The sequence below is a fragment of the Spea bombifrons genome, chromosome 5, assembly GCF_027358695.1.
Source record: "Spea bombifrons isolate aSpeBom1 chromosome 5, aSpeBom1.2.pri, whole genome shotgun sequence".
Lineage (NCBI taxonomy): Eukaryota > Metazoa > Chordata > Amphibia > Anura > Pelobatidae > Spea > Spea bombifrons.
The window spans coordinates 90,684,187-90,709,410 of NC_071091.1; the positions used below are offsets into that span (position 1 = coordinate 90,684,187).

The window sequence follows — 25,224 nt, forward strand, 5'->3', positions numbered from 1 at the left end:
CATTTGTTTGGCAGGTGAAAGAAAAATACTTTTTCTACAGCATTGTAATGGAAAAACATTTGATTTAATGTGTCAAATCGCATGTACTTTTATTTTATAAACTACAAAGGCAAATGAGCAGAATAAATATGAATCAAATGGCCTAATGAGCTTGCCATGTTTTCCAGTGTTATCCATGAATACGTTAGGAAAGCAGACCTCTGTCCTGTAGAGCTCATTAGAGTAAATCATACTAGTTAATGAAGCACCCTTAATATTCACCATTAGTTGTATGTTTTGGGATGTCTCTGGACATTGATATGTAGTGTTAGCTTACAAGCAGCATGTGTAAAGCAGAGGCGTTCTTTAGGGGTCTAAATCCCAGATACTAGGAGACGAAAACCCAGTTCTAAGTGACACCAGCCCGCATGGGACCTGCAAGTATGTGAAAGTAGACAAGTCCCCATGAGCTTCCATTGTACTTCCAAAGATGTAACATTTATCTCTGGTTATTTCAATAGCTTTTTGAGTATGAAAAAAGAATATCTGATTATGAATTGGAAAACAGTGTTCTAAGAGCAAGTAACGAGGAACAAGCTGCTCAGGTAAAGCCTCTATTAAATAGCCTCTAAAAATATATACTGCTCCTCTTTCTTTCTTGCTTTCTTTCTCAATTTCGGCTTCTGTCTCTTTCTATATTATAAGTTGTTTTCTTTAAGAGTTTGGAAAGTGTTTTATTTTTCCAGGAGCATTATTACTTAAGAGTAATCACTTCTGATGACATAAGCAGGTTTTATATACCAAAAAAAGGTGAAGGCAAGCAGACAGTTGTTTTAGAAGAAAGTGGAAAATATGGATGCCACATTACTGGTCATTTCATAGCGTTACATTACTTCCCTTGTCAGATCTCACATCTAGTATTGTGTACTGGAAGTTTGCATGATTTTCTGGATAAAACTTATCAGAAAAGTCCAAAGGATTGCTACATGTATAGCATGGAGGAAAGATGAAGGAAGGGTGTGTATGATGGATCACTTTAAGTATATGAAGTGGTTGAATTAGGTAGTAGAAAGAAAGGCAACAAACTTAGGGCCGCCAGTACCTGTGTATGGGGACCAGGCAAGCTGATGGCCTCCTCATTGACCCTGGTGTCCCACTACACAATGCACTACCTGGGACTGGGTCCTCGTGGCCCATTACCCGTGTCTCGGTGCATGTGGGCTTTGGAGCCCAGGTAGCCTCACTGTGAGCTTTATGGCCTTATGTGCGCATTGCCAGCATGGGTCTGGGCAGCAGGAGGAGAATGAGGTGGCCAGTGACAGTATGGGGTGGGACGGGGCACAGCAGTCTTTAGCTTTGTACTGGGCCCTTAGGTTTCTGATCGTGGCCATGAGCGAAATGCTTGAAGAATGAACAGTGCAATACATTGTCCAAACTTCTTGTATCCTGGGGGTTTAATAATACCAGCTAATGAGTTAAAACCTTGCAATCCAAATGCTAAATTATATCTACCAAATAGTTTTTTCTCTCCCTAACCTCACTCTGCAACCTAAAAAACCCAAACATATTAACATTGATTTTAGTCCAGTAATGATAAAATTTGCCCTTGGTCCTCTTTTGTATCCCTAAGAAACATAATGTTTTGTTTTCTGCATGTTAAGGTTATGTAAATTGATGTACATTCAGTGCTAATTTAAACTCTTATGTGCACTAATTATTTGGAAACTGCTTTGCCCTCTGACTGTTGTCTGTAGTTGTTACGCAAAATAATTAGATAAATGACATAATTTGTGGCTTGGTTGTTAATTTATTACATTATTATAATAGCTGATAGATTGCTGAAAATTGATTTTCTTTAACCCTTTCTGTTCTTGTTGAACCAATAGTTGCAGTCTAAAAAGCACCTTGGTATAGTTGTGCCTTCTATTTACACCTTTAACTACGCCCCTAACAAGTGTTCTTCTTTGTCCATTTTTGAGGCATAGTTTAGTTTCTTGGTAGTAAATGTATTGATCTTATTTATTGAATGCTCATATGGCCGGGACATAGATGGTGTATATACCTTGACAATGTGGTGGGGCCAGGGAGAGGAGCTTTCAAATAGCTTTCCTGTCCAGTCATATTATGATGTATGGAGGCAGGTGGCCATGTAGGACTTCACAGGTCGGGTGAGATCCTCTGACTACCATATCTGGGTCATAATCACCACTGCCTGCAAAAGCAGAAGAGACAGCCCCGATTAAGGCAGGACAGAGAGACAGTCCCGATTAAGGCAGGACAGAGAGACAGTCCCGATTAAGGCAGGACAGAGAGACAGTCCCGATTAAGGCAGGACAGAGAGACAGTCCCGATTAAGTACTTTGGTTAGCATTCTACTCTGTCCAGGGTAACAGTTGCCGTTTGCTACCTCTACCAGGTTAAGGTAACTTTGATTGCTTAACCCTCTTCTAACCAGTGGGATATTTATGTCTGGCTCTGCCTTAGACCTGTCTCAGGAAAGGGACCCCCAAAAATGCAGCACATTATAATATGCAGACTAGGCCAAAATACGCCACTGCCTCTAACCCTTAACACTCGTTGCAGGGTTTACATTCCATGTACTTAAACTCTTCTCACAATATAAGCTGAACCAACATTAATGACAACACAAAAGCACTGAAAGAATATTAATTTAATGCCATATATTTCCACCCCATAAATGGGATTTTTTTTTTACATATACTGTGTCATAAATGCTGAACCTCGACTGAGAAAGTGTAACGCATTGTTTTCTTGCAGAATAGATTATACAGTTATTTTCTGAATGATTAAAATAATAACAGGAAAGTATGAACACATCTGTTGAGAATTAATTTGAGTATATAATAAATGTCGATATAAGATATGAATTTGTTTTCTTATTACATTCCATGTTAAATAATGATACCAGCTGCCTCTATCTGAATCCTCAAAGTTGTCATTGTTGAGGGCATCTGAAGATAAATGACTTAATCTAAAATCAGGTGTAAAACCTGGTAGTAGGTGACCTATATAGAAAGGTGATTGTTGCACTGAATGGATTATTTAGTTTTATCTAATTTGTTGAAAAAAACATTCTGCAATTTGTGGACTAAAAAGAAAATCATTATTTTATCTAAATAGTGGATCTCCTTTAAAAAATGGAATGCTTATTAAAGATAGCAGTTTTCTTCCATAGTAATACAAAATCACTTTGCTTTATGGTGATCTGTCTGTTCACATACATAGATTCCAAGCAGGGCCAGACTGAGACTGAGAATTAGAACTGTCCCTGGAAATAATTTAATACCATATTTCATAGTGCCATTGCTGGGCGTACTGCGCATGTCAGGTTCTGGCCCCAATATATTTGTGTTTGGAATAGGGACAAACTCGTGCACCTTCAATGGCGGCCACACATATATAGTTAGAAGACCAGCCCCAGGGGAGACGGCCTGCCGGCAAATCTTTCAGTATCCCAGTTTGGCCCTGGTTCCTTCATTGACAATTTTGTTATAGAAAAATAGTGCAAAAAAGCTTAAAACTGTATAGATTGGGTTTATTTTTTAGTCAGTGAGCAAGAGGCAGGGTCACTTCTATTACCTCACTTCACTAACTATTGTCAAGCTTTACATAATGCCCAGTTACATAATCAGTAAAATGACTTAAAATAAATCTCACTGGTGAAGTTACATAGGGGAGACTGTGACCAATTAATTTCAGCAGAAGCTGATTTGGAGATAGAAATTATTATATTATTTGCCATTTGGGGATTCTTTTTTTACCCATCAGTTACGTTGCAACCAATCTCTACTTGACCTGCAACAGTTTGCAGTGTTGGAACTTCAGAATGAAACTCTGTTTAATAATATAATATATTAGCATGCTCTAGAAAGAAAAAATAAATGAAATTAAACAAAACAGGGAGCACAAACAGTAGATGAACAAAGAACTGGGCAACAGAGTTGGAGAATAGGCAAAAATATAAAATTTACAATTAGTATGATCACATTTGTCTGGTTTATGTTGACCTTGTGATATCACGTAATAAATACTTATGTCTAAAACAAATTGATTAATCCGTTTCTCCGTTTTAGAGCTGGTTATGGAAATTATATTGCAGATTAAAAAGTAACATGCATCAGTTTTGTTTCTTGACAACATAACTGTAGGACATCATGGGAAAGCGAAAGCAAATGACTTACTGTGTGACATAGTCTTCATTTAATAAATCACAGACGTGTCCACCGAATGATGTTTCAAATCATAAAACGGGTTGCATAATCCATGTTTGGAGGAGTTTTAATATACTTAACGTTCAAATATAATTTCAGTTGACATGTCCTAATCTAAACTGACACTAAAACACATTTCTCTGCCATAACATCATTTCTTTTCTAATTTCTCTTATTTTACATCTTCAGCTTGAACACTTGAAGCTAAATATTCAACAACACAGTCCTTGTTCAATGGCCATTCAGAACATGTCCACTGAAGGACATACCCAGGGGCACAATGCTTTTGTGACTCCTCAATCTAATTCCATGGCTCTTGATAAGATGTACCTTGAAGCTGTGAAACAGTTCAACCTAGAACAGAAGGTGACCAAAGAACTCGACAAAGAGATAAGACGCATTACAGCCCAGGTATTCACAACACTGATTAAAATACATTTTATCCACAAATAAGCAGAATTGTATGCTACTGAAGGTCAAATATTCGTACGCAATGGTCTTGCGACATATTATTTTTTTTCTGCGTACCACTTCCATTGCGAGTTTATTTACAGAGAATACATTTTGGAATTATAGATATTTTTGTTAATGATTTTTTGATACTTAGATTAAATTATATAAAAAAAAATCACACGCTCATCAAATCATTTTTGGTATACCTTCCAGTTTGTCCTCTCGGACAACAAATACATTATTATTATTATTAAACACTTATGGCTTCATGATCTCTCACAGTCTGATTTCATAGTTTTGAGGTATAGACACATGCTGTCTTTTACTGAAAAACATATAAGGCTATACGAATGTATATTTTTAAAATATATATCAAAAAAAAAAAGAGAGAGAGAGAGAGACAATGAGAAGCTACAGTTGTGGATAGCAGATACATTATGTAATGTCTGTTATGACCACCAATCTGCAGAAACCACGTGGTCAAATACTGCTTTGTTCTACAAAGTAATTAGAGGTTTAGCAATTGGACTACAGATAGCCGTATTTGTCTGTAAATCAATGCCACGTTGTTGTCACGTCTTACATTACTGCTCTGTCACTTCATAACTCTCGAAAACAGAAGAACTGTAGGTACATATCTACTATCAGCTCGTGAGAGCAGTTGTCTTAATTTATTAGAAATAAATCATAGGCCTTGCATGACTATTCCTCCACTTTGGTGCAAATGTATGTAGCTTTATACTATTTGGCTATTACAAGGTGTATATATATATATATATATATATATATATATATATATATATATATATATATATATATATATATAATCATTTTCATGAATCGCTTCTAGTAGGATAAAAATCCAAAATATACCACTGTTATCATACATGGAGTTAGTGACAAGTTTCTATGTGCATTTAACTTTGAGATCTGCTTCCTGTTCTCTGGTAATGTTTGGCTCCTATTCAATTACACCTCCTTAAAAGAAGAACTTCAAAGCAACATGTTAGACATTTATTGAACGCTATAAATTAAATGAAATAATCACTAATGTTTTCCATATTGGTGTTAAATATGTTTCTAATTATTTATTCCTTTTAAATAATGAAGTAAATCATATTAAAACTGATTCTTTTACCAAATGTTAGAAAATAAATAAATAAAAAAAACCCCATAAGTTCTAAGTTGTTTAAAATTCAGTTATTTTACTCAATAGTCTACATTAGGTATAACCAATAGTTAGTGTTGAACTACGACTCCCATGATTTTCGGTTTATGGGCAGTTACATGTTTTGTGAGCGCCATTGAACCTGTAGTTTGCCAAAGCTGGAGTGCTACCTGTTGGCTATCCATAGTCTGCCTGTTCTTCGCTAACTATTTACTTAGTAACATAATAATATAGTTTAAAAAAGACACACATTCATCAAGTTTAACCTTACTGTCAGGGCCGGACTGGCTATGTCAAGGTGGCCTCGGCACTTTAGGTATGGCCAACAGTATAGGCTCATGTAGCGTGCGGCTGTGCATATCTAGCCACTGGCTAGAGCGGCAGATGGGTAGGTGTGCAGCTTCGGCCGCTAACGACTCACCGCCATTTGCCCGGTGTGCCAGTTGGCCAGTCTGGGCTTGCGTTCTGTTTCTTGACTCCAGTGTGGCAATCTGCTATCTCACTAGATCAACAAGCTATAACTAATCATGTCCTTACAATTAAAAACCTGTATATTCTTCTTTGCTAAAAATAATAATCTAGCCCATCTTTAAAGGCATCTATTGAATTTGATTGCACACTGGAAGTATGTGATGATGCACTACTTATAGTTCCTTTTTAAGTCCTTGTATTTCCCACGGTTTTTACCATCACTAAATGTACTTATTAAAACTACATAACATTTGGGTGCCAAATTCCAAAACCGATCCCCTTAGCGTAGGCACATATCTACTAATTATTACTCTGCCATTAGAAACATTCCAGAATTCTTTTCTCTTGTGTGTTGGTAAGTGCAGTTTCTAACAAACATATAACTTTGCATCATTTTGTAAAACAATGGTCCTCAAAGGCTTCTTCTTTTGGTGGTTGTCAATGTTGCCCACAGCCGTGTTTGGGTAGCCACATACAGATATAGACTCTAACACAGATACCACCATCAGCCAGATTATTACATAAGGTATTCTTAACAAATTGATATACACTCAAACATACACATCATAGCCACATAGTACACATTCTGCCACACAGACAGCACACGCAGCTACACAAACACTGCCATCATCATGAAGCCACAGTGGAAACATTTGGCAAATGTATCAAAACCAGCATTTTCTGAATTATTCATAATATTTTTAATGGAAGAAATCAAACCTATATATTTATTATTGCTAATTTACAATACACACATGCTTGCTATCAGAATTTTTATTGTCACTTCAAAATATTATTTTATTGTATCAGTAAACAGGATTGAATCACAACCATTTAAGCAGATTTTGATGTTATGAGTAAATAAAGTATGTTTTTCTTTTTAAAGTGATTTAAATGCCATTCATTCTGAATTAATTGCGAGCAATCATAAATGTAGACAAAGAAGGATATATTTAAAGAGCAATATTATGGTTTATGATGGAGAAGTAAATAGAGTGCATGGACGTTGAAGGTGTCTGATAACACAGCATCCATTGTAGTATTAGTCACGATCTTGCGTCACTGGTTGGATTTATTCCCTCCCAGAGTCCATTCCCATATTTCAGCCCATATATAATTCCCATATTTTCTGTATTTGATATTCTTTATAATGCTTATTACAGTGGCAAATGGTTATTAGCACCCCTCAAAGCACATGATAGCCTATGTAAACAATAAAGTTTGTAGTCAAATGAAAGTGGCATGTAAAATATACAAGCAGTAGCCAAACCCAACGCGCCCTTAACAAAGTAGACTTAATTAGAAATTGTAGTATAACCAATAGTAAGGTTTTAAGCTTGTTTTGCTGTTTTTGTTGCTTAAAAAAAACGATTGGTGACTGCTTTTTTTAATTGATGCCACATTGTTATTTATTATAAAACTTTGAGATGTTGTTTTTATTTCTCTGTGAAATGTGTAGTATCTTTGGAGTACAGCCGTATGCTCTGTGCAGTGTTTTATGACATATTGCTGTCTGGAGCAGTGTGAAATTGGGGGCATGCTATTATAAAAATATAAGAGAAGTCGACCAGCGTATAGTATGCAGAACAGCTGGAATTGGCGAGTTCTTTAACCTGCAAATACAGATTTTTTTTTATTTTTTTTTTAACCATTCAATAAAAATCCTTCCTTACCTGAGTTCTCCTTTGACATTGCACAGAGATAGAACTATACAGTAAATAACGAATTGTGAGACGCAGCCAAGCTTGGAGAAAATAACTATTTGAGGGATGGTGCATGAACAGAAAGCTGTAATTTTGACAGGTGGCAAGGTGTCGTGTCACCAAGCCCTTCTAAAGTCTCATATCTCATACCTTTTGATTAATGACTCTAATTAAGGAATGAAATCAAGCATGTGAAGACAGGGGACCGCTCTAGGTCCTTGTTTGGTAGTTTTCTCTTCCTGGCACACAACTCATCCATCTAAATATCACTCCTTTTTCATTCATTACAGCTGGATGATACCAAAACGGAACTAGCAGGGGTGCGAGGTGATCTTATAGCTACCGTGGAGAAATTTAACAGTGCAAAGGAAGAGGTACGACTGTGTGCTCATGTACCTTTTAAACATAGTCTGCGTGAACTATATGGCTACAAAGAGATGTTATGTTCCTGAGTTCCCCATCATATCTGTTTGTGCTGGACAAGTCCACCCTCCTGTCCTCTCAATTTTCAAGCTCTATAATTTCAGGGGTGAAAAAAAGGGTGTTAAAAGGTTGGTCACAATTTGGACACTTAAAGAGGGCTGCATACTATGTGCAAGTAAAAAAGTAACATTGGCTTCTATGTAGAATTTGTTTTTCTTCAAATAGAATATGCGTATTATAAATGAGCGCGTATTATATATGGAATTTCATGATAATATGTGGTATTGGTGTTACTATTTCTATGGCAACACTAATTAGCCTTTCTGGAACCACAGACATGGAAAAGCCAATTAAGCATCCATGGCTCTGTATCAAAAATATGAAATGTAAGAAACAAATTTGTGATGCTTTAATGTTGCTTTGCTTGAATTCTGAGTACATTTGGGAGAGATGACATTAAATTATGTCTAGTACTTTGTATATTTGTTTCCATATATACAAACACACACGAAAGAGAAATTGTGCCACTGTACTTAGAAGATCAAATTATCTGGTTCTATTACATCACCAAGTTAAATATATATATATAATTTAATGCAGGATCATCAGTGTGGGATTGTTACATGCGGTAAAAAGTATCTGTAAAAATAATTATTGTCTGATACAGCCTACTGCTTCATAAATGATGATTGCATATTAACCCCCTTTCCTCTGATGGACACAGGTACTGCTTCAAAAAATTCCATCAGTTGGTGACGAGGTACGTAATATTACGTCCTGGCGCTTTAAGCATTAAGCATTGGCAACTGACAGCCTGGTGTCCTCTCTAGGAAAATGCAAGTTTGAGTGAACCCTTCAAAGTGAGCGCTGTCACATTCAGGGGATTTAAATGCTAGAACCAACTCAGATCTTCTAGCATGGAGAAGACAGGGACAGGGAGAAGATGCAGTTCTTATGATGTGCTGTCACAACAGCCTTCAAGTGTATGGACAGAGGGAGCAACACGAGAAATAAATACGTGTAAAGTGCACTTTGGTTATTTAAAAATAAAAACCCTATAAGAAATATACTGCCTTCCACTACAGAAAATGTGTATGCCAAAGCATGCCAAACCTACACATGTAGTACATCGCTGTACCCGAGGAATGCTGCTGATCGCAAAGTGGTGTCTGTTACTGCAGTTGCACATATCCTGTATAAGAAGTTCAAATCAGCACTGAAAAGTGTGTCTGAAAAGCATGCATGTGTAAATATAACCAATAACTTTGGATAACATTAGGGGGCAATCTATAAAATATGCCAAAATTACCATAGTGGAATATCCTTGGTTGTCTACTTTTTACTAACCTTTAGTTTTATATCTTAGTTTTGAGATCTGTAAGTGCTATTGAAGAGACTCAGAAACAAATGTCAGAATATTACAGTTTGGAAAACAAATACACACCATTTAATATTTGCCCTATAACAACCAAAATAAATGGAAACAAAAATATATATAGGTGTATCCAAACTCAGAACATGTATATGAATATTTTGGAGGGGGTTATTTTTCTTTGCACAGGTACAACTATAAAGTAATTCATTTTGTATTACTTTTTAATTAATACAAAAATCACTTTTGTACATATTTCATACTAAATTATAGATTATATAGATTAATATGTTTTCAAAAGAAGCCCCTAATTGTCTTAAAAACAATATATCATTTGCAGAGTCGGCCTTAGGTGTTCTGGCGCCCTGTGCGGACTACTCGTCTGGCGCCCCCCCATCACAAAAAAAGAAAGGAATCAAAACTTGTAACAAAACCCCAATCACTATATACTACGCCAAACATTGATGTGGTGTAGGCCTACCACTTCATTGTCTGGCTTAGTAGTAGGGATGCACCGAAACGAATTCTGGACTGAAACCAAAAGTGCAGCATTTACCTGGCCGAAACCGAATATGACCCCCCCACACACCATAACACATAACAAAACAATTAAATAACAATATTTATATATATATATATGATTAACAGCAATCACATTCTTATCATGCCCGCAGATTCCAGGATGTACTCGTAGACTACTTGGCATGATAGGAGTATGATTGCCCTATGTACCCCGTCTCACTCCATTCTCCCTATCTACCCCCTCCTAACTATCTACCCTCTCCCTCTTTGAAGTTCACTTACCTTTCAGGAGTCCTGCGGTGGGGGTGCAAGGCCTCTGCCTCCCAGCTCTGCCACTGTATGGAATAGTATAGAGTGATGGGAGTTATGATGTACTTTAGAGCATAATTATATAATGAAAAATACATTGGAAATGGTACAGCATAACACCCATCACTCTCACACATTTACCAATCCACACACTTACCAATCCACACACATACCAATCCACACGCATACCAATCCACACATACACCAATCCACACGTATACCAATCCACACATATATACCAATCCACACATATATACCAATCCACACACATACACCAATCCACACACATATACCAATCCACACACATATACCAATCCACACATATATACCAATCCACACACATATACCAATCCACACACATACACCAATCCACACATATACCAATCCACACACAAACACCAATCCACGCATACATACCAATCCACACATACATACCAATCCACACACATATACACCAATCCACACATACATACCAATCCACACACATATACACCAATCCACACATACATACCAATCCACACACAAACACCAATCCACTCCACACATATACACCAATTCACACATATACACCAATCCACACATATACACCAATCCACACATATACACCAATCCACACACATACACCAATCCACACACAAACACCAATCCACACATATACACCAATCCACTCCACACATATACACCAATCCACACATATACACCAATCCACTCCACACATATACACCAATCCACATATATACACCAATCCACACACACATACCAATCCACACATATACACCAATCCACTCCACACATATACACCAATCCACACATATACACCAATCCACTCCACACATATACACCAATCCACATATATACACCAATCCACACACACATACCAATCCACACACATACCAATCCACACACACATACCAATCCACACACACATACCAATCCACACATATACACCAATCCACACATACACACCAATCCACACATATATACCAATCCACACATATACACCAATCCACACGCATACCAATCCACACGCATACCAATCCACACATATATACCAATCCACACATATACACTAATCCACACATATATACCAATCCACACATATATACCAATCCACACATATACACCAAACCACACATATATACTAATCCACACATATACCAAACCACACATATATACCAATCCACACATACACCAATCCACACATATACACCAAACCACACATATATACTAATCCACACATATACCAAACCACACATATATACCAAACCACACATATATACTAATCCACACATATACACCAATCCACTCTCACTGTCACTCTATGCTTTCCTACCTTTCCTCTTTCAGTTTCTTTGCCTCCTCTTCGCTCTTCTTCTTAGTTCTTCTGTCTTCTCTTCTTCCGGGTCAGAGGGCACGGACAGCGGTGGGCGCGGCTTCAGTGCTGTGCGCCGGGATCTGACAGCAAACCCCGGCGCACAGCAGCTGTTGCCGCGGGGATCACAAGGGAGCGGTATCGGAGGTCTTTAACAGACCTCCGATACTGCTCCCTTGCGAGCCTGCTCCTCCAGCGGCGGACATTACTGTCCGTCTCTGGAGGGGTGCCGGGTGCCCCCATACTGGCGGCAGCGGACCCCGCGGCGGCAGGGGCGTCGGACCGCGCTGCGGCGGACCCCGCGGCGGCAGGGGCGTCGGACCGCGCTGCGGCGGCGGTGGACCCCGCGGCGGCGCCCCCTGGAGTGTGGCGCCCTGTGCGGTCGCACAGGTCGCACACCCCAAAGGCCGGCCCTGATCATTTGTGTGGGTACACAAAATGACAAAAAGGGAAATACAACTTTCCACAAACAACTATGAACAAAGACATAGCTGAAATGTTGAAAATGTTGTCGAACATTCCCTACATCGTTGCTGTAGTTGTAAAGGAAAGGGCCACAGTCGACCTTTATATTTGGTTTAACAAAAAAAAAACCCATCTGAGGGCTTCCGTGGTTCTGGTTTCTCCTAGAAAGACAATGGTGTGAAAAGTTGCTGTGGTTTTACCAGTATGTATGGACAGTCCATCTAGTAACATGTCCACCAAAAGCAAAACTGTGGTCGGTGACATTATCAAACAGATCACCAAATACAAACATTCTTCCATCTTCCTTGCAGTTTCTCCTTTGTTCTTCTTGTAGATCAGGAGAAATGGCTGATGTCAAGAACGTCCTATAGATCATTAAAACGCTTTTTGAAAAACCATGAAAAATACTTAATGTCATTATTGTATGCTTAATTTACCTTTTTTACAGGAAAAAGGAATACTATCATTGTTATGTATGTGTTTTTATATATATATATATATATATATATATATATATATATATATATATATATATATATATATATACACACATTGTTCACTGTCCATTAAAAATGAGGCGCAAGAGACATTTTGCTCCATAGCTTTGCCTTTGCAAATGTCATTTACCATTCAGATATCTCAATAATTTGTGTTGCATGTTACGCATTACCTTTTCCGATTAGTTTACGTTTCTATGACAGAATATGCAATCCGTAAAGTGAAGAGGATGATAAGTGATTTTTTTTCTTCTGGCAAAGCTGGCTGTAGGAGTTAAAAGGGGAGGTTGAATATTTTATACCATATTTAGAGAAAAACTCACCAGGTTTTCCTTTTTGAATTATTCGATTAACTTTGCTCCAGCAATAATGCATTCCATAAATTAATTTTCCCCGATTACCTCATTCTTTTCATCTTGATTTTAAGAGCCATTCATTTCAGATCAGGAGTAGTGATAAAATCACTGCTTACTGAGGCAAATAGTCTATGAATCTAGCTCCGAACATTAGGAAGATGTTACACACAGCATACTTTTAATAATGATCATTTAGAAGATAATTTTAGCATCCACACAAGGGAGAAATGGATTTTAGATGAGTTCTCGTATGACCATATGTGGTATTAGTCAGTGTGAGGTATTGCTAGCATGCTCATTGCTTTCAAAAATCAAAGTTAAATGGCTCATCTATCATCTGAATTTGTGTCTGGGCGACTTGTCTGAACATCAGTATGATTTATGGTTTGAATTGGAGGAGTCAACCATGCATGTTTCTTAGTTTATCGTTTTACGCTGTCTTCAATTAAATGTCTATAAACATAGTGATGGCTTTATGACATTGTCCATCAATAAGAGCGATCAGATTTTGCATGGGAATATGTAAAGCAGAAGCATAATGACCTTTTGACTTTTACGTAACCTGTTACAGAAGCAATATCCAGTATATTATGAAGCAGCATTACGTATGCATTGGATTGATTCTCAACGGCACATCCTTGCGCACGTTTCAGGATAATTGAGCTGGCAAATCTATTATTACTGGTCCATGACAATTCTCAATAATATTAGAATGCACCAATTAGAATTTGTTCAGCCTTTTATTTTAAAGAAAGAAATATGTTTCATATATATATATATATATATATATATAATGTCACATTCCCAGCGAGTGCATTTGTCATTAATATTACATTTATGACAATTAAGATCATAAATGTATTTTTTCATTTGGGTAGACCGTGATGATATATTTATAGAGAATTAGTCTGGTTAAGTTATATTGATGTCACAATGAAAATAAATCATTCCAGGGAGAGCCTATATACCTGAAAACACAGGATTTCATTTTGTTCAAGGACATTGAATAATGGCTTGCTCACCCTTCATATTTCTAAATGTACGGCGCGCGCGGTAGCGGCATACGGAGACGGAGTCATTTTCTGCACTGCTGTGTCCAAACATGGCCAGATTGGCCACCTGCCCTTATGCTTTGATGGAAAAGGAATTAGCATATTTAACCTTGCAAGATGGTCCTTCTACATTACGTAGCTATGTACCAAGTGACTCTACCTCATTTTGTAATTGCTAATATACAGGTGGTCCTTATGAGATATGGGGCCATATTTCTAAGGGTCCACAGAAATGCTCTGGCCCATACCCCCCCACTTTATTTTACATACATACCCAGAGATCTATCATATAGCACTAAGTAATGTGCTATTTTGCCCTGCGTTTTTACTTTTTTTTTTTTTCGGACGGTTATAAATGATAATAAAAAATAAGCGTATGGAACTAGAAAAAAGTAATCAAGTTCCTTGTCATCCTGATTTTACAAATTACGTATTAATATTCTTTTATGCAATATGTGCGTGAATTATAAATCCAACACTAAAACAGTGGTGTTTAATGTATTAATATATAATTTAAATTAAAAAAATAATGCAAAATAATTTGATGGCAGATAAGAATCATTCAGCCCTTCTAGTCTGCCTATTTGTTTTCAGACCTTAATCAGTCTTATCTTAGGTTCAAGCCATATGCTGATCCCATGCATGTTTAAATTCACGCTTCTGCTGGGTGGCTGTTACACTTATCGACCACCCTCTCAGTAAAGAGTAACACTTGCTTACGTGACATGTATTATATCCCAAGTACATAGTAAAAAGAACATGAGCAGAGCAATCTTCTTTCAATAAATGAGTAAATAAATAATACAAATAAAAGTTCTAAAGAAAATTGATACGAATAAAAATACCTAGAAAGATTAGCAAAGATCCACCCAAAATGTTAATGCTGCGTGACGTGTAGCCTTTACTGCTACAATGAACGTCTCTAATCTTAATTTCCTTCCAGAATCATTAGCTAATACAGTTGTTCTAAAACAAGTGTCATAAAGCAAATGACATCCGAGAAAGCAATTTTCATAGGAATATTGTTGCCAGCGAATAAGTAGTTTAATGCAATGAATTACAGCGAATTAATTTCATTCCATAGATAAGTGACACTACAGGCTATTCAGAGCTCAGCTGCCATGTTTTACATTATCTTAGCAGCAATCCAATTTTTGGAGAAAATCCATAGCCGTGGCAGCAACAAATAATCAGGTCACCAATGTATTTAGCGATTGTCAGACACTTAAAGCCCCCCCCTTTTAGTGACTAATATACTACATTTACTTATTCACCGTGCTTGTGGAGGCGCTGATGTTCTGGTTGCAGAGTATCTTCTTAGGTGTTGGATAAACCCTGGAATAATCTATTCCCATTTAAATCATTTAATCATATATTCTGTTAATTTACATGGTTATTTGATGGCCGCCGGTATATTCTGTCCTAGGCCAACGGCAGCAGGTCTTGGGGTCTTGAGGCAGATGATCGTATCTGGTAATTGGCCTCGCAGCTTTCTGTGGTCTAATCGGAGAGGTCGAAAATCCTAAAACTGCCTTATTTTATAGTGCAAGGGTCTGATCAGATGTACATAGCATCTTTTTTATCTTGTCATGTCAACTAAGGTGCACAAAGAACATGCGCAGTGTAGACAGTTACAGAATATATTTCTAGTAAATCAGAAAGGCTCTTAACTGTATGCCTACAGTTTATGTGATGTGCTGTATGCAGAACAAGGTGTGTGTGTGTGTGTATATATATATATATATATATATATATATATATATATATATAATATGGTATATTCTCTTTCTACTACTTCTTCAATGCACTTAAGTATGTTGTGGTCTTTAAAGGGAATATTTAGGTGGGATGTTCCTTTTCTCTTAAGTTAGAATGTGTTTCATGTACTTCCCATCTGGGAAAGCTGCTGGGATTTCTCATCCATATACCCCACGTTATCATAGATATCACTGGTCGTCGCTGTTTTCCTCTTTGTTTTCGTCATGCTATCCCCCGCCATTGCCATGTGTCACGTTGGTTCCCGGTTTAGCTTGGTTGCGAAATTGGACTTTTTGATTAGTTAGCCGAGCGCTACGTTTGTCATGTTAGTATTATATGTGCAACCGCATAACACATCAGTCATGTTGGAGTTATGTGGTTAATGGCTGCTGTATATAAAATATAAGGGTGCCATGGCAGGTCATATATGGATATTTATCTGTATATTTTCTGTATTTTATTTATTTATTTTGACCATCCTAATACATTTGTGAAAGTGATTTAGTTCTAGTAAGACAGAGCTTATATTTGTGGATCTTCAGTTCCAAGTAATTTCCAGATTATGTGACATTCTCTCTACTTTAGCCTACTTTGTACCAAATCTTTAAAGTGGTTTGTAGGGATCACCATTATCCTTTCCAGTGGATTTTCTTCTCTAATCCTCACAGATTCACTTGATTAGTGATCTAAAAAAGCAGCGCAAATTATTCTCATCCTGGAAACACATAGTTGAAACCTTGTCCCGTTTTATTACAAAATATCTCTTTGTATGTTTATTATGAATCAGATATTACCATGTTAACATGTTAAACAATTCCACGTATCTCTTTGACTGTCTTTCCATTGACATGTTAATGGATATACAAAAAAGCAGAATGCCAGGAGGTCACACAGAGTTTTTTTTATGCTTTTATCAAATCTTACTCAAATGTGTAACAATTGCGCACAACAGATACTAGTGTCCACTAATTTTAGAACTAAGCCCAGAAAGTTATAGTAAAAATGGTTACTGAACAGCAATAATTTGAGACTATACAGTGGGGATAGTGGAAGATCCACTCAGCATAAAAACTGGGGAGGAAAACTTTTGTTTATTAAAGTAGCAGAGCGGCAGGACCAGCATTATCTAATCTATTCCTTATCCTAAAGCTCTATTGCTTCTCATCACTACCTTTACTCTCTGAGCCAATCAACAGTAATCAGCAACTTAAAGGGTCACTCCAGCTGACATATGCATGTTAATGGATACGATAGGCGTGTGGTCTCTTTGCATTTTCGTGTGGTCCTTTGCTTTGATTGCGAGGGGGATTCTGCAGAATGCCCCCAAAATGCATTTGCCATTTCCCCCACCCCTCAGCGTAATGCCTTGAAGGAGATGCATTGAAACGAATGCATCTCCCGGCACGTGACGTACTCCTGCAGGGTGTGTTTAGACCCCGGTGCACATGTGTAAATTTTTCCTATTGATTTCAACGGCAGTAACAACATTTAATTTGAGATACTGTACCTGCTCCCACTATGTACCCTTAAGAAGGTATAAGTACATATATTGTTCCAACATACTTGCACTTCTTATGAAAGAAAGAAGAATTCAAGGAACAATGCTTTATATTTTATTAAAAATAGAAAAAATGCTGTTAAAATGCAAGGTTTCAGTGTTTTTTTTAAAAACCTTCGGTTTTTGATGCAAATGCTGATTAATTAAATCCAATTTGTTCTGCATTATTCCTGAAACATTTATGCTTGTTCCCATTTTATAGTTTTTTTTAAGGAAAAGAAAACTTAAACAGAAGAAAAAAATGTATTCCTAACTCAATAATAAAGTTTGTAAATAGGAACATACTGTGGCCCCCAAGAAGAAAAATGGATGTCAGACCACTAATTTCTAAACGTTCAATAGTAAAACAACAAACTCATCCAATTGAAACAACCTTGTGCTTTAAATTGGCTCATGAATCAATAAAAATGGCTTAATTGCAAAGCATTGAGATGACAAAGTAATGACTGAAGCAGTAGTTCTCTTAAGTGCAGTATATTCAGGTGCAGAGTGAATGACTTAGTAGGAAGAAGCGCGCAAGTGATAAATTATTCATTATTTTTCAATTTAAAGAGAAAAAGTGAACGAATGTACGCTGTGCCTTACTTATCGAGAGTGTTAATGACAATTCAGAATTATGTTGCTTATAACTCCCTATCAAGTTCCTTTCCCTTTATACCAACCCCCTCTTTTGTTCTAATATTCTTTGCTCGACAATATATGTGAACCAAAAGCGGTTGATTGGCGACTCGTAGAATATGTACACTGACAACTAATTTAAAATTGAGTCATCCATTTTTATTTGAATGCATAATAATAATAATATCCTTAAAAGATTAGCAGATGCAAATTATTTAATCCTTCCATACCATATGCAAACAATTAAAATGTTGCTTATAACATGAGTAACACTATTGTATATTTTATATCTTATTTAATGAAAATGTAAGTAGAGTGTAACTGATTAAATTGATTAAATTAGTATATATATATATAGATATAGATATATGTGTATATATATAGATCATCATACCTCCAACAGCCCTGTTCTTGCAGGGCAGTCCCAATTTGCCCCAGGGACCAGTCCTGCTTTAGGTATCCTGATTTGGACACCTGAAATGTTGGGGAGGATATCTTTTACAATTCTCATTTGCTGTCCCGCCATTACAAGCAAAATAAGCAACGTGACAAGTAACTGATTTTAAGAATAGATGCTTCCCCTTTATGATTTTTTATGCCATTTGGGAAATTAAATGATTCTCTTCTCTTTGGAACATGTGGTGCCAGTTTATTTATAACATTATTCTCTTAAAAAAAAAGGAAGAAAATGAAAAACATATTTGCCGATGACCAATGCATTTCTCGTCCGGTTCTGATTGCGTAATACGAGCGTCTCTCCTTTAATGATAAGCCAGTTTACACGTGGAGTATACTTAGAACGAAGAGAGAGAGAAAAAAGTTGATATGAGAACAAAACCTTGGAATACCGCTTTGAGATATATTTGGCTCATTTTGGAGTCCTGACTTATTAATCACCCTTTGTGGTTGTAGGCCAATTTACTTGTCAGAAATAATGCCTCTATGCTTGTGGCTTTTAACTAATGTGTGTAGATCATGGCATTCAGCCTTACAATATATTGCTGAGGTAGACATTTGAATCGTGTTACTCCACTTTCTTTATAAATCATTTTTATGTGGCACTATGCCACATTAACCGAAAAGTACACTTCATATAAATGTGACTAAACGTCCTCAAGCAATTACGTTAGCATATTTCACATGGGCTGGTTTATTTGGATATTAATTCAATTCACATTTTAATACCAGCGAAAACATATTTTTAAAATTTTGAAATCTACTAGGCCATCTCTTCTTAAATATCAAATAATAGCTAAGTTCTCTTTGGATGTTTATTAGGTTGGCAGTTGTTTGAGCACACACAGGGTGTTGCAAAACGCAAGCGAGACAGGTCTGCTCCCCTTTTATTTCTCCCAAAGACATTCTCTGAAACAAAAATTACAATTTTTGAAAGCCATAAAACTATGACATGGTATATGACAGCCCTAAAACATGTCCAGGTACGTAGGATGCTGTGTGCATCCATTGAGTATGTCTATGTCTATGCCTTCCATAGTCCTCCATGGAAGCTTGTTATGTCAAGGAAAGCTGGACAGTACTTTTTGATTTTGTCTGTTACGGGTTTATTCATTAAATGCTACATTAAGGTCAGATCACAAACTGTATCTCATTAACGTATCCGTGCCAATACCTGGCAAGTTGAGGATGAAGGAAGAGGATGGGACCTTGGTTGCCCACGGAGGAGATCTGGGTCTCTCTGGCTGGATCTCTTGCCCGCTCCCACTATGTATTGAGCTGCAGTTTGATGCAGCATCCTTGTGCTAAGCATAGTGATTTATCCCGGGAGAGCTACAGAAAAGCCAACTTCAAGGTCAATGGGCTGAGGTCGTTTCAGGAGGTAACATTTTTTTCAGGGCTGGGGGCAGTTAAAGGACGGGTGTATTTTAGGTCAGGTCATGGGAAGCACCTTCCATAAATATATTTCTGCTTCTATATAGAGTTAACTATGCATTATGCAGGGTATATTCAACCCTTTCCCTGGAGGAACCTGCTTGAGTGAGGCTTTAATGTTGTATGCAAAATGTGGTAACATAAAAAGTTTTAGTCATTGTGATTGGATGGTATCTCTGTTAATATTTGGCTGACTTTTCAGTTGGTATTTCAGGCCATTCATTTGATTTGAAACATTGCTACACATGTAATAAATATTTCTGATTAAAGCATCATGGCTATTTCCTTGGTGTACATAATATAAATACTTGCATTATCGTTTAGGTTCTTGAGAAATTTTGCATATTAGGGTCCCCAAATTAAATGTAAAAAGTAAATTTCATTTTTTAAACTCATAATTTCATATGCAATGAAAAGCTAGGCTTTATTTTAGTACAACGGGGCTAGAATACCGTGGATAGTGGCCTGTTTTGTTTCTTACTTTCCATGACTTCAGATAAAGCTTTCCAAACTTTTTTTTTTTTTTTTAAAAAAAGGTGCAAATAGATCATCATTTTCAGGTTGTTATTGTCTTAAAATGTTTGCACCATAACCTTCAGGCTAACACACACAGTGTTGTAAATATTAATGCCACTGTTATAGAATGGTTCTACACCAGATATTGTGGGATAAAAAGAATGGATTCTCTATCTCTATACTCTATAGTTTTTGGAAATATATAATGTATATATTTAATATAATATATATGTATTTAGTAGATGAAGGGAGCAGCCATAGAACTGAATGTCTTATTATGCACTCTCCCATCTGAATTCAACTTCACTTGTAATGCAAATTCCATGAAGGCATCACCTTGTAGAGAAGAATAATTTAGCAAATACATGTATTATTTCTTATTTTAGACATTTTAGCTTATAACGGTATGCTCTTCTGCACGCACAATATACAGTACTTTGCGCTGAAAAAGATTGTAAGATCCTTTGAATAGGGCCATCAAATTGTTATATTATATACTACTTATATAAAACAAAAAATAATAATGATAAAGTCCAGGCTATAGATGGACAATATGGGAACTATGAATCTATTGTTTGCAGGAACCCATCAGAAAATCATTGAATTCCAAAGAGCCACATATAGAATAAGAAATATGTTTTGACACAAATATACTGTGAGTCTCCTCGGCAGAAAGGTAGTAAACATACAGTATATGAGATTAGTGTATCGAACATACAGCCAACCATGTTTAGAGGTCTCTTGTTTTCAAATATCCAGATTTCACCTGGAATCGATGTGCCTCTGGACACGGCACACACTCTGTAGTAACTAAAATTCACATTAAGCTAGTCCTTACAGATGCCTTCTTAAGATATATTATGATCTTTTATTTATATAGCGCCAACAGTTTACGCAGTGCTTAATACAATACATATATTCAAGGGGTATGACAAGACGAGAATTGACAGACTAAGACAAACCAATGCATTAGGTGGAGAGAGCCCGGCTCGCAAGTTTACAATCTAGAGGATGAATGATATATTTATTTGATCATTTTCATATGCAATCAGAAGCCTGGATTTATTGGAATACATTGGGAGGGGCATTTGCCATAAACCACCCAAGTATTCAAAACTGAAGGAGCATTCCATTTGGTTTGTGTTAATAAGATCAATTTTATATTTTCTAACCAGAAATTTTATTTCTAAATTATCCCACATGTGCTTTGTTTTCATTAAGATTTTAGGAAGTAGAATCTAAGTCTTTGATACCCTTATAAATAGTGGAAAATTGTTTTTTAAACAATTGTATTAAACGATAACTCATGCTTTCATTACATTTACATATTTAATTTTCAACCATTATTGATTATTTCAATATATACTATATCATAGAGAATAATAATTTTTTCAAACGTTCTTGCGCTTCAAGAAGCGTTGTTTCTTCTATTGCACATTTGGGAGTCTGAAGGTTAATTGGTACATAAGCCAAATATTTTTCTTTAAAATGGATTATCATTTATATATAGGAAATATATTTACAGATATCGGCTAATTACCCTTGGTGCAATTAAATATGTAGTATTGTATTTAATACATACATACAATTTTGCAATTGCCAGTATTTTGTAATCCATTGATATTAAGTAAGCAGAGATAAATTTATATTCGCTAATAAAATCCAGTGTGGAAATACTTTACTTGAATTAGGATGGCTCGATACAGGGATCGATCATAATATTTAGTGAAGCAGATAAAATGGATGGACATGGTGTCCTGTCTTGACCATTACTGCTTCACAAGGATGAACTCCAGACTACCTAGTCCACTTTGCTCAACACTTCTTTTGCCCCTTTCTTTTGATTAATGAGCAATGACAGATATCTACTGTTCTCCTTGTTGCTATATTGCAATGACACTTCTTGGCGTCTCCCACAAGAACAATGGGGAACGTCATGAATTCTCTTTTAACCCACTTATTGATCATCTGTCTGAAGGCATTTCAATGAAGGGCAACACTATAATGAGGTGGAGGGGATATTTCTGGAGGGATCTTTATCACTAAGTCACTGCAGTTTAATGTCCGCTAGTCGTTCCAAAATATGTAACTGTGTTTATCACTTCAAGTTGGTATGGTTCTCAGTCAAAATTGTCTAACCAAAGTTTATGCTACTGTTTGAAATGAAACATGGCGACTTTGACTTTAAAAGCTCATCCTCCACCTGAAGGGTAAGCAGAGCACTCTTTGTGATTGAGATTTCACCTATGCACCCATGACGTTCTTGTCATGCACACGGATAGCCACGGATGGACGCTTTGTATGTCCCTGCTCTACAGCGGGCCAGCAGCATCCCGACTCAATGTTTTTACAATCCGAAATAGATTACAACAAGTGTATGCTGTAACTTGCTTTCTCCTCGGTTGCTAAACTTCATTGTATGGCACTGCGGGATCTCCGGGTACTTTATAAATAAAAGATGACGATAATAATGATGCGTATGAATAATACATATGTGTGCACATATTTGCCATCGTTTGCTTTAAGGGGGAATATGCACGCAAAATATTTCTAGCAGTGGACAGTAAGGCTTTGCATTTTCATGAAGTTGAAGTGAATATATTTTTCACTGTAATCTTTTTCCCTGTTGTGAAAGTTTTTCCACTTTCCTCTTCTGCCGAAGCCATACATTACATGTATATTCACATTACAGAGCACAATATTGGCATTTTAGTGCACACCAGCCAGTTGTAAATAAAGACTAAACTGCAATATATGCTCAGATAACCCCCAAAAAATATTTAATGTGGCAATCGGAGTAACATATTTTGTGTACTGTTTATTCCAGCGTGCCTGTAGATGTATTATTGTGGTGCTAAAAAATAGTTTTGCTCACTTTTTCCTCCTCATGTTTTCTGCAAAGCATTCCTTATAACTCACATGAGACTTTATTGCCAGCAGAACGATTCCTGTTCTAGTTTGTGCCGGAGCTCTGCCTGAAAATTGAATGCCTTTCTATGTGCTTCATCAGAAGAAATTCGTCTATCATTGAAACATTGAATTTGACGACAGATAAGAACCAGGGGTTGGCAGCATCAGTCCTTGTGAAGGACATTTGACTAAATACTCCATAACCAACAATGACTTCCACAAGCCTGGTCACGGACACCTTGTCCACCCCTGATAAGACCCATTTGGCCCATCTGGTCTGCTCATTGTTCCTTCCATAAAGACTAACGCCCTTTTGGTCCTTGGTCCCATCTTAGATTAAGGCTGGTCATATGCCTCTCCCATGCATGTTTAAATTCCCTTACCGTGTTACGCTTTACAATTTCTGCTGGAAGGATGTTCTATTTATCTACCACCCTCTCAGTTGAGAATCGTGGTTTACTGATTAGAGGACAAGGTTTGGGTCTTAAACTTAAAAAAAACATTTTTTTTTCTTCCCCAATCCATGAGTCCTGATATTATCTCCATTGCATTCAAATATACTGAATACTCATTTAACCAAATTGTTGTCCTGTAATTGAGTGTTGTGCTGGCATGTTACCAGAAGTGAAATGTACTTCAGCCCACCACTCTCTTTATTATCTGTTCTCAATGCGTAACATCTGCAAGCGCGGTTTTCAAGCTATGTATGTATGTGTGTTTTGGTTTATTAAGCACTAACAGATGTACTTAGTGCTTTACAGTTTATAGGATGATAAAAGATGAGCAGCTACGTATTATGTACGGTAGTCTATAGACATTTTGAATACATTAAGAATTAAGATCTCTGCTCTGTAGAGCTTACAGTCTAAGTGTGCCTTATGGATCTTTAGGCTAGCAAAAGTCATTGTTCAAGATATGCAGACGCACATTTTCTATCTAGCAATATTATTGCCAAGTAACTAAATAGATCATAAAGTACCATTGTGGGTATGTCTATTATATAAATGTTATTTTGGCATAGGGACCATTATATGTTGTATTCATGTATTACATTTAGCAGTATGTCTAAAAGTATTTTAAACTCAAATTATACGTGAATTTGGTGTTTAGTTACCAATGTATTGTTTTAGAACAAAAGCGGAGGTTGTGCTGGGTGGGATCATTTTTTAGTCTGTAGTACAAGCTGTAACATTCTAATAAACATATTAAATAGGAAACGATCATGCAGGTTGTTTCTTAAAATACCTCTAGAAATGTAATCACGGTAATTCATAAAGTTGGGTATTTTTGGTAAATACTACGATTGTAAGTGCAAATTAATTCACTTGTTATGGCTTTTTTCTAGATACGTTTTAAGGAAGATTTAATTCTAAAGGCAAACGAGGAACACAAACAACAAATCAACCTTTTAGTTGATGACCTTAAAACCTCTCAAGAAATGTGCGAGCAATCGAATAAAGAGGTAAGACCTTTGCCTTTTGTACTTTTTTATACTTTATATTTTCAAAGTATGTTTTTTTTTCTGATTTAATATTCCCATCTGGTGTATTGCTTTTTCAATACCTCTATTCAAATAAATGCAGGCCTGCCAAAGTTCCTT

At 36.6% G+C, this 25,224-nt stretch overlaps 1 protein-coding gene across 1 annotated transcript in view; it reads left to right on the forward strand.

The window, feature by feature from the left end:
- The window catches only part of LOC128496406 (putative leucine-rich repeat-containing protein DDB_G0290503), a 208,103-nt gene that overhangs the window by 44,983 nt on the left and 137,896 nt on the right, over window positions 1-25,224 (forward strand). Inside the window, exons 5-8 of the mRNA XM_053466019.1 lie at window positions 501-584; window positions 4,401-4,622; window positions 8,297-8,380; window positions 24,970-25,086. Of these exons, the coding sequence (XP_053321994.1) occupies window positions 501-584; window positions 4,401-4,622; window positions 8,297-8,380; window positions 24,970-25,086 (507 nt within the window). The remainder of the gene's footprint in view (window positions 1-500; window positions 585-4,400; window positions 4,623-8,296; window positions 8,381-24,969; window positions 25,087-25,224) is intronic.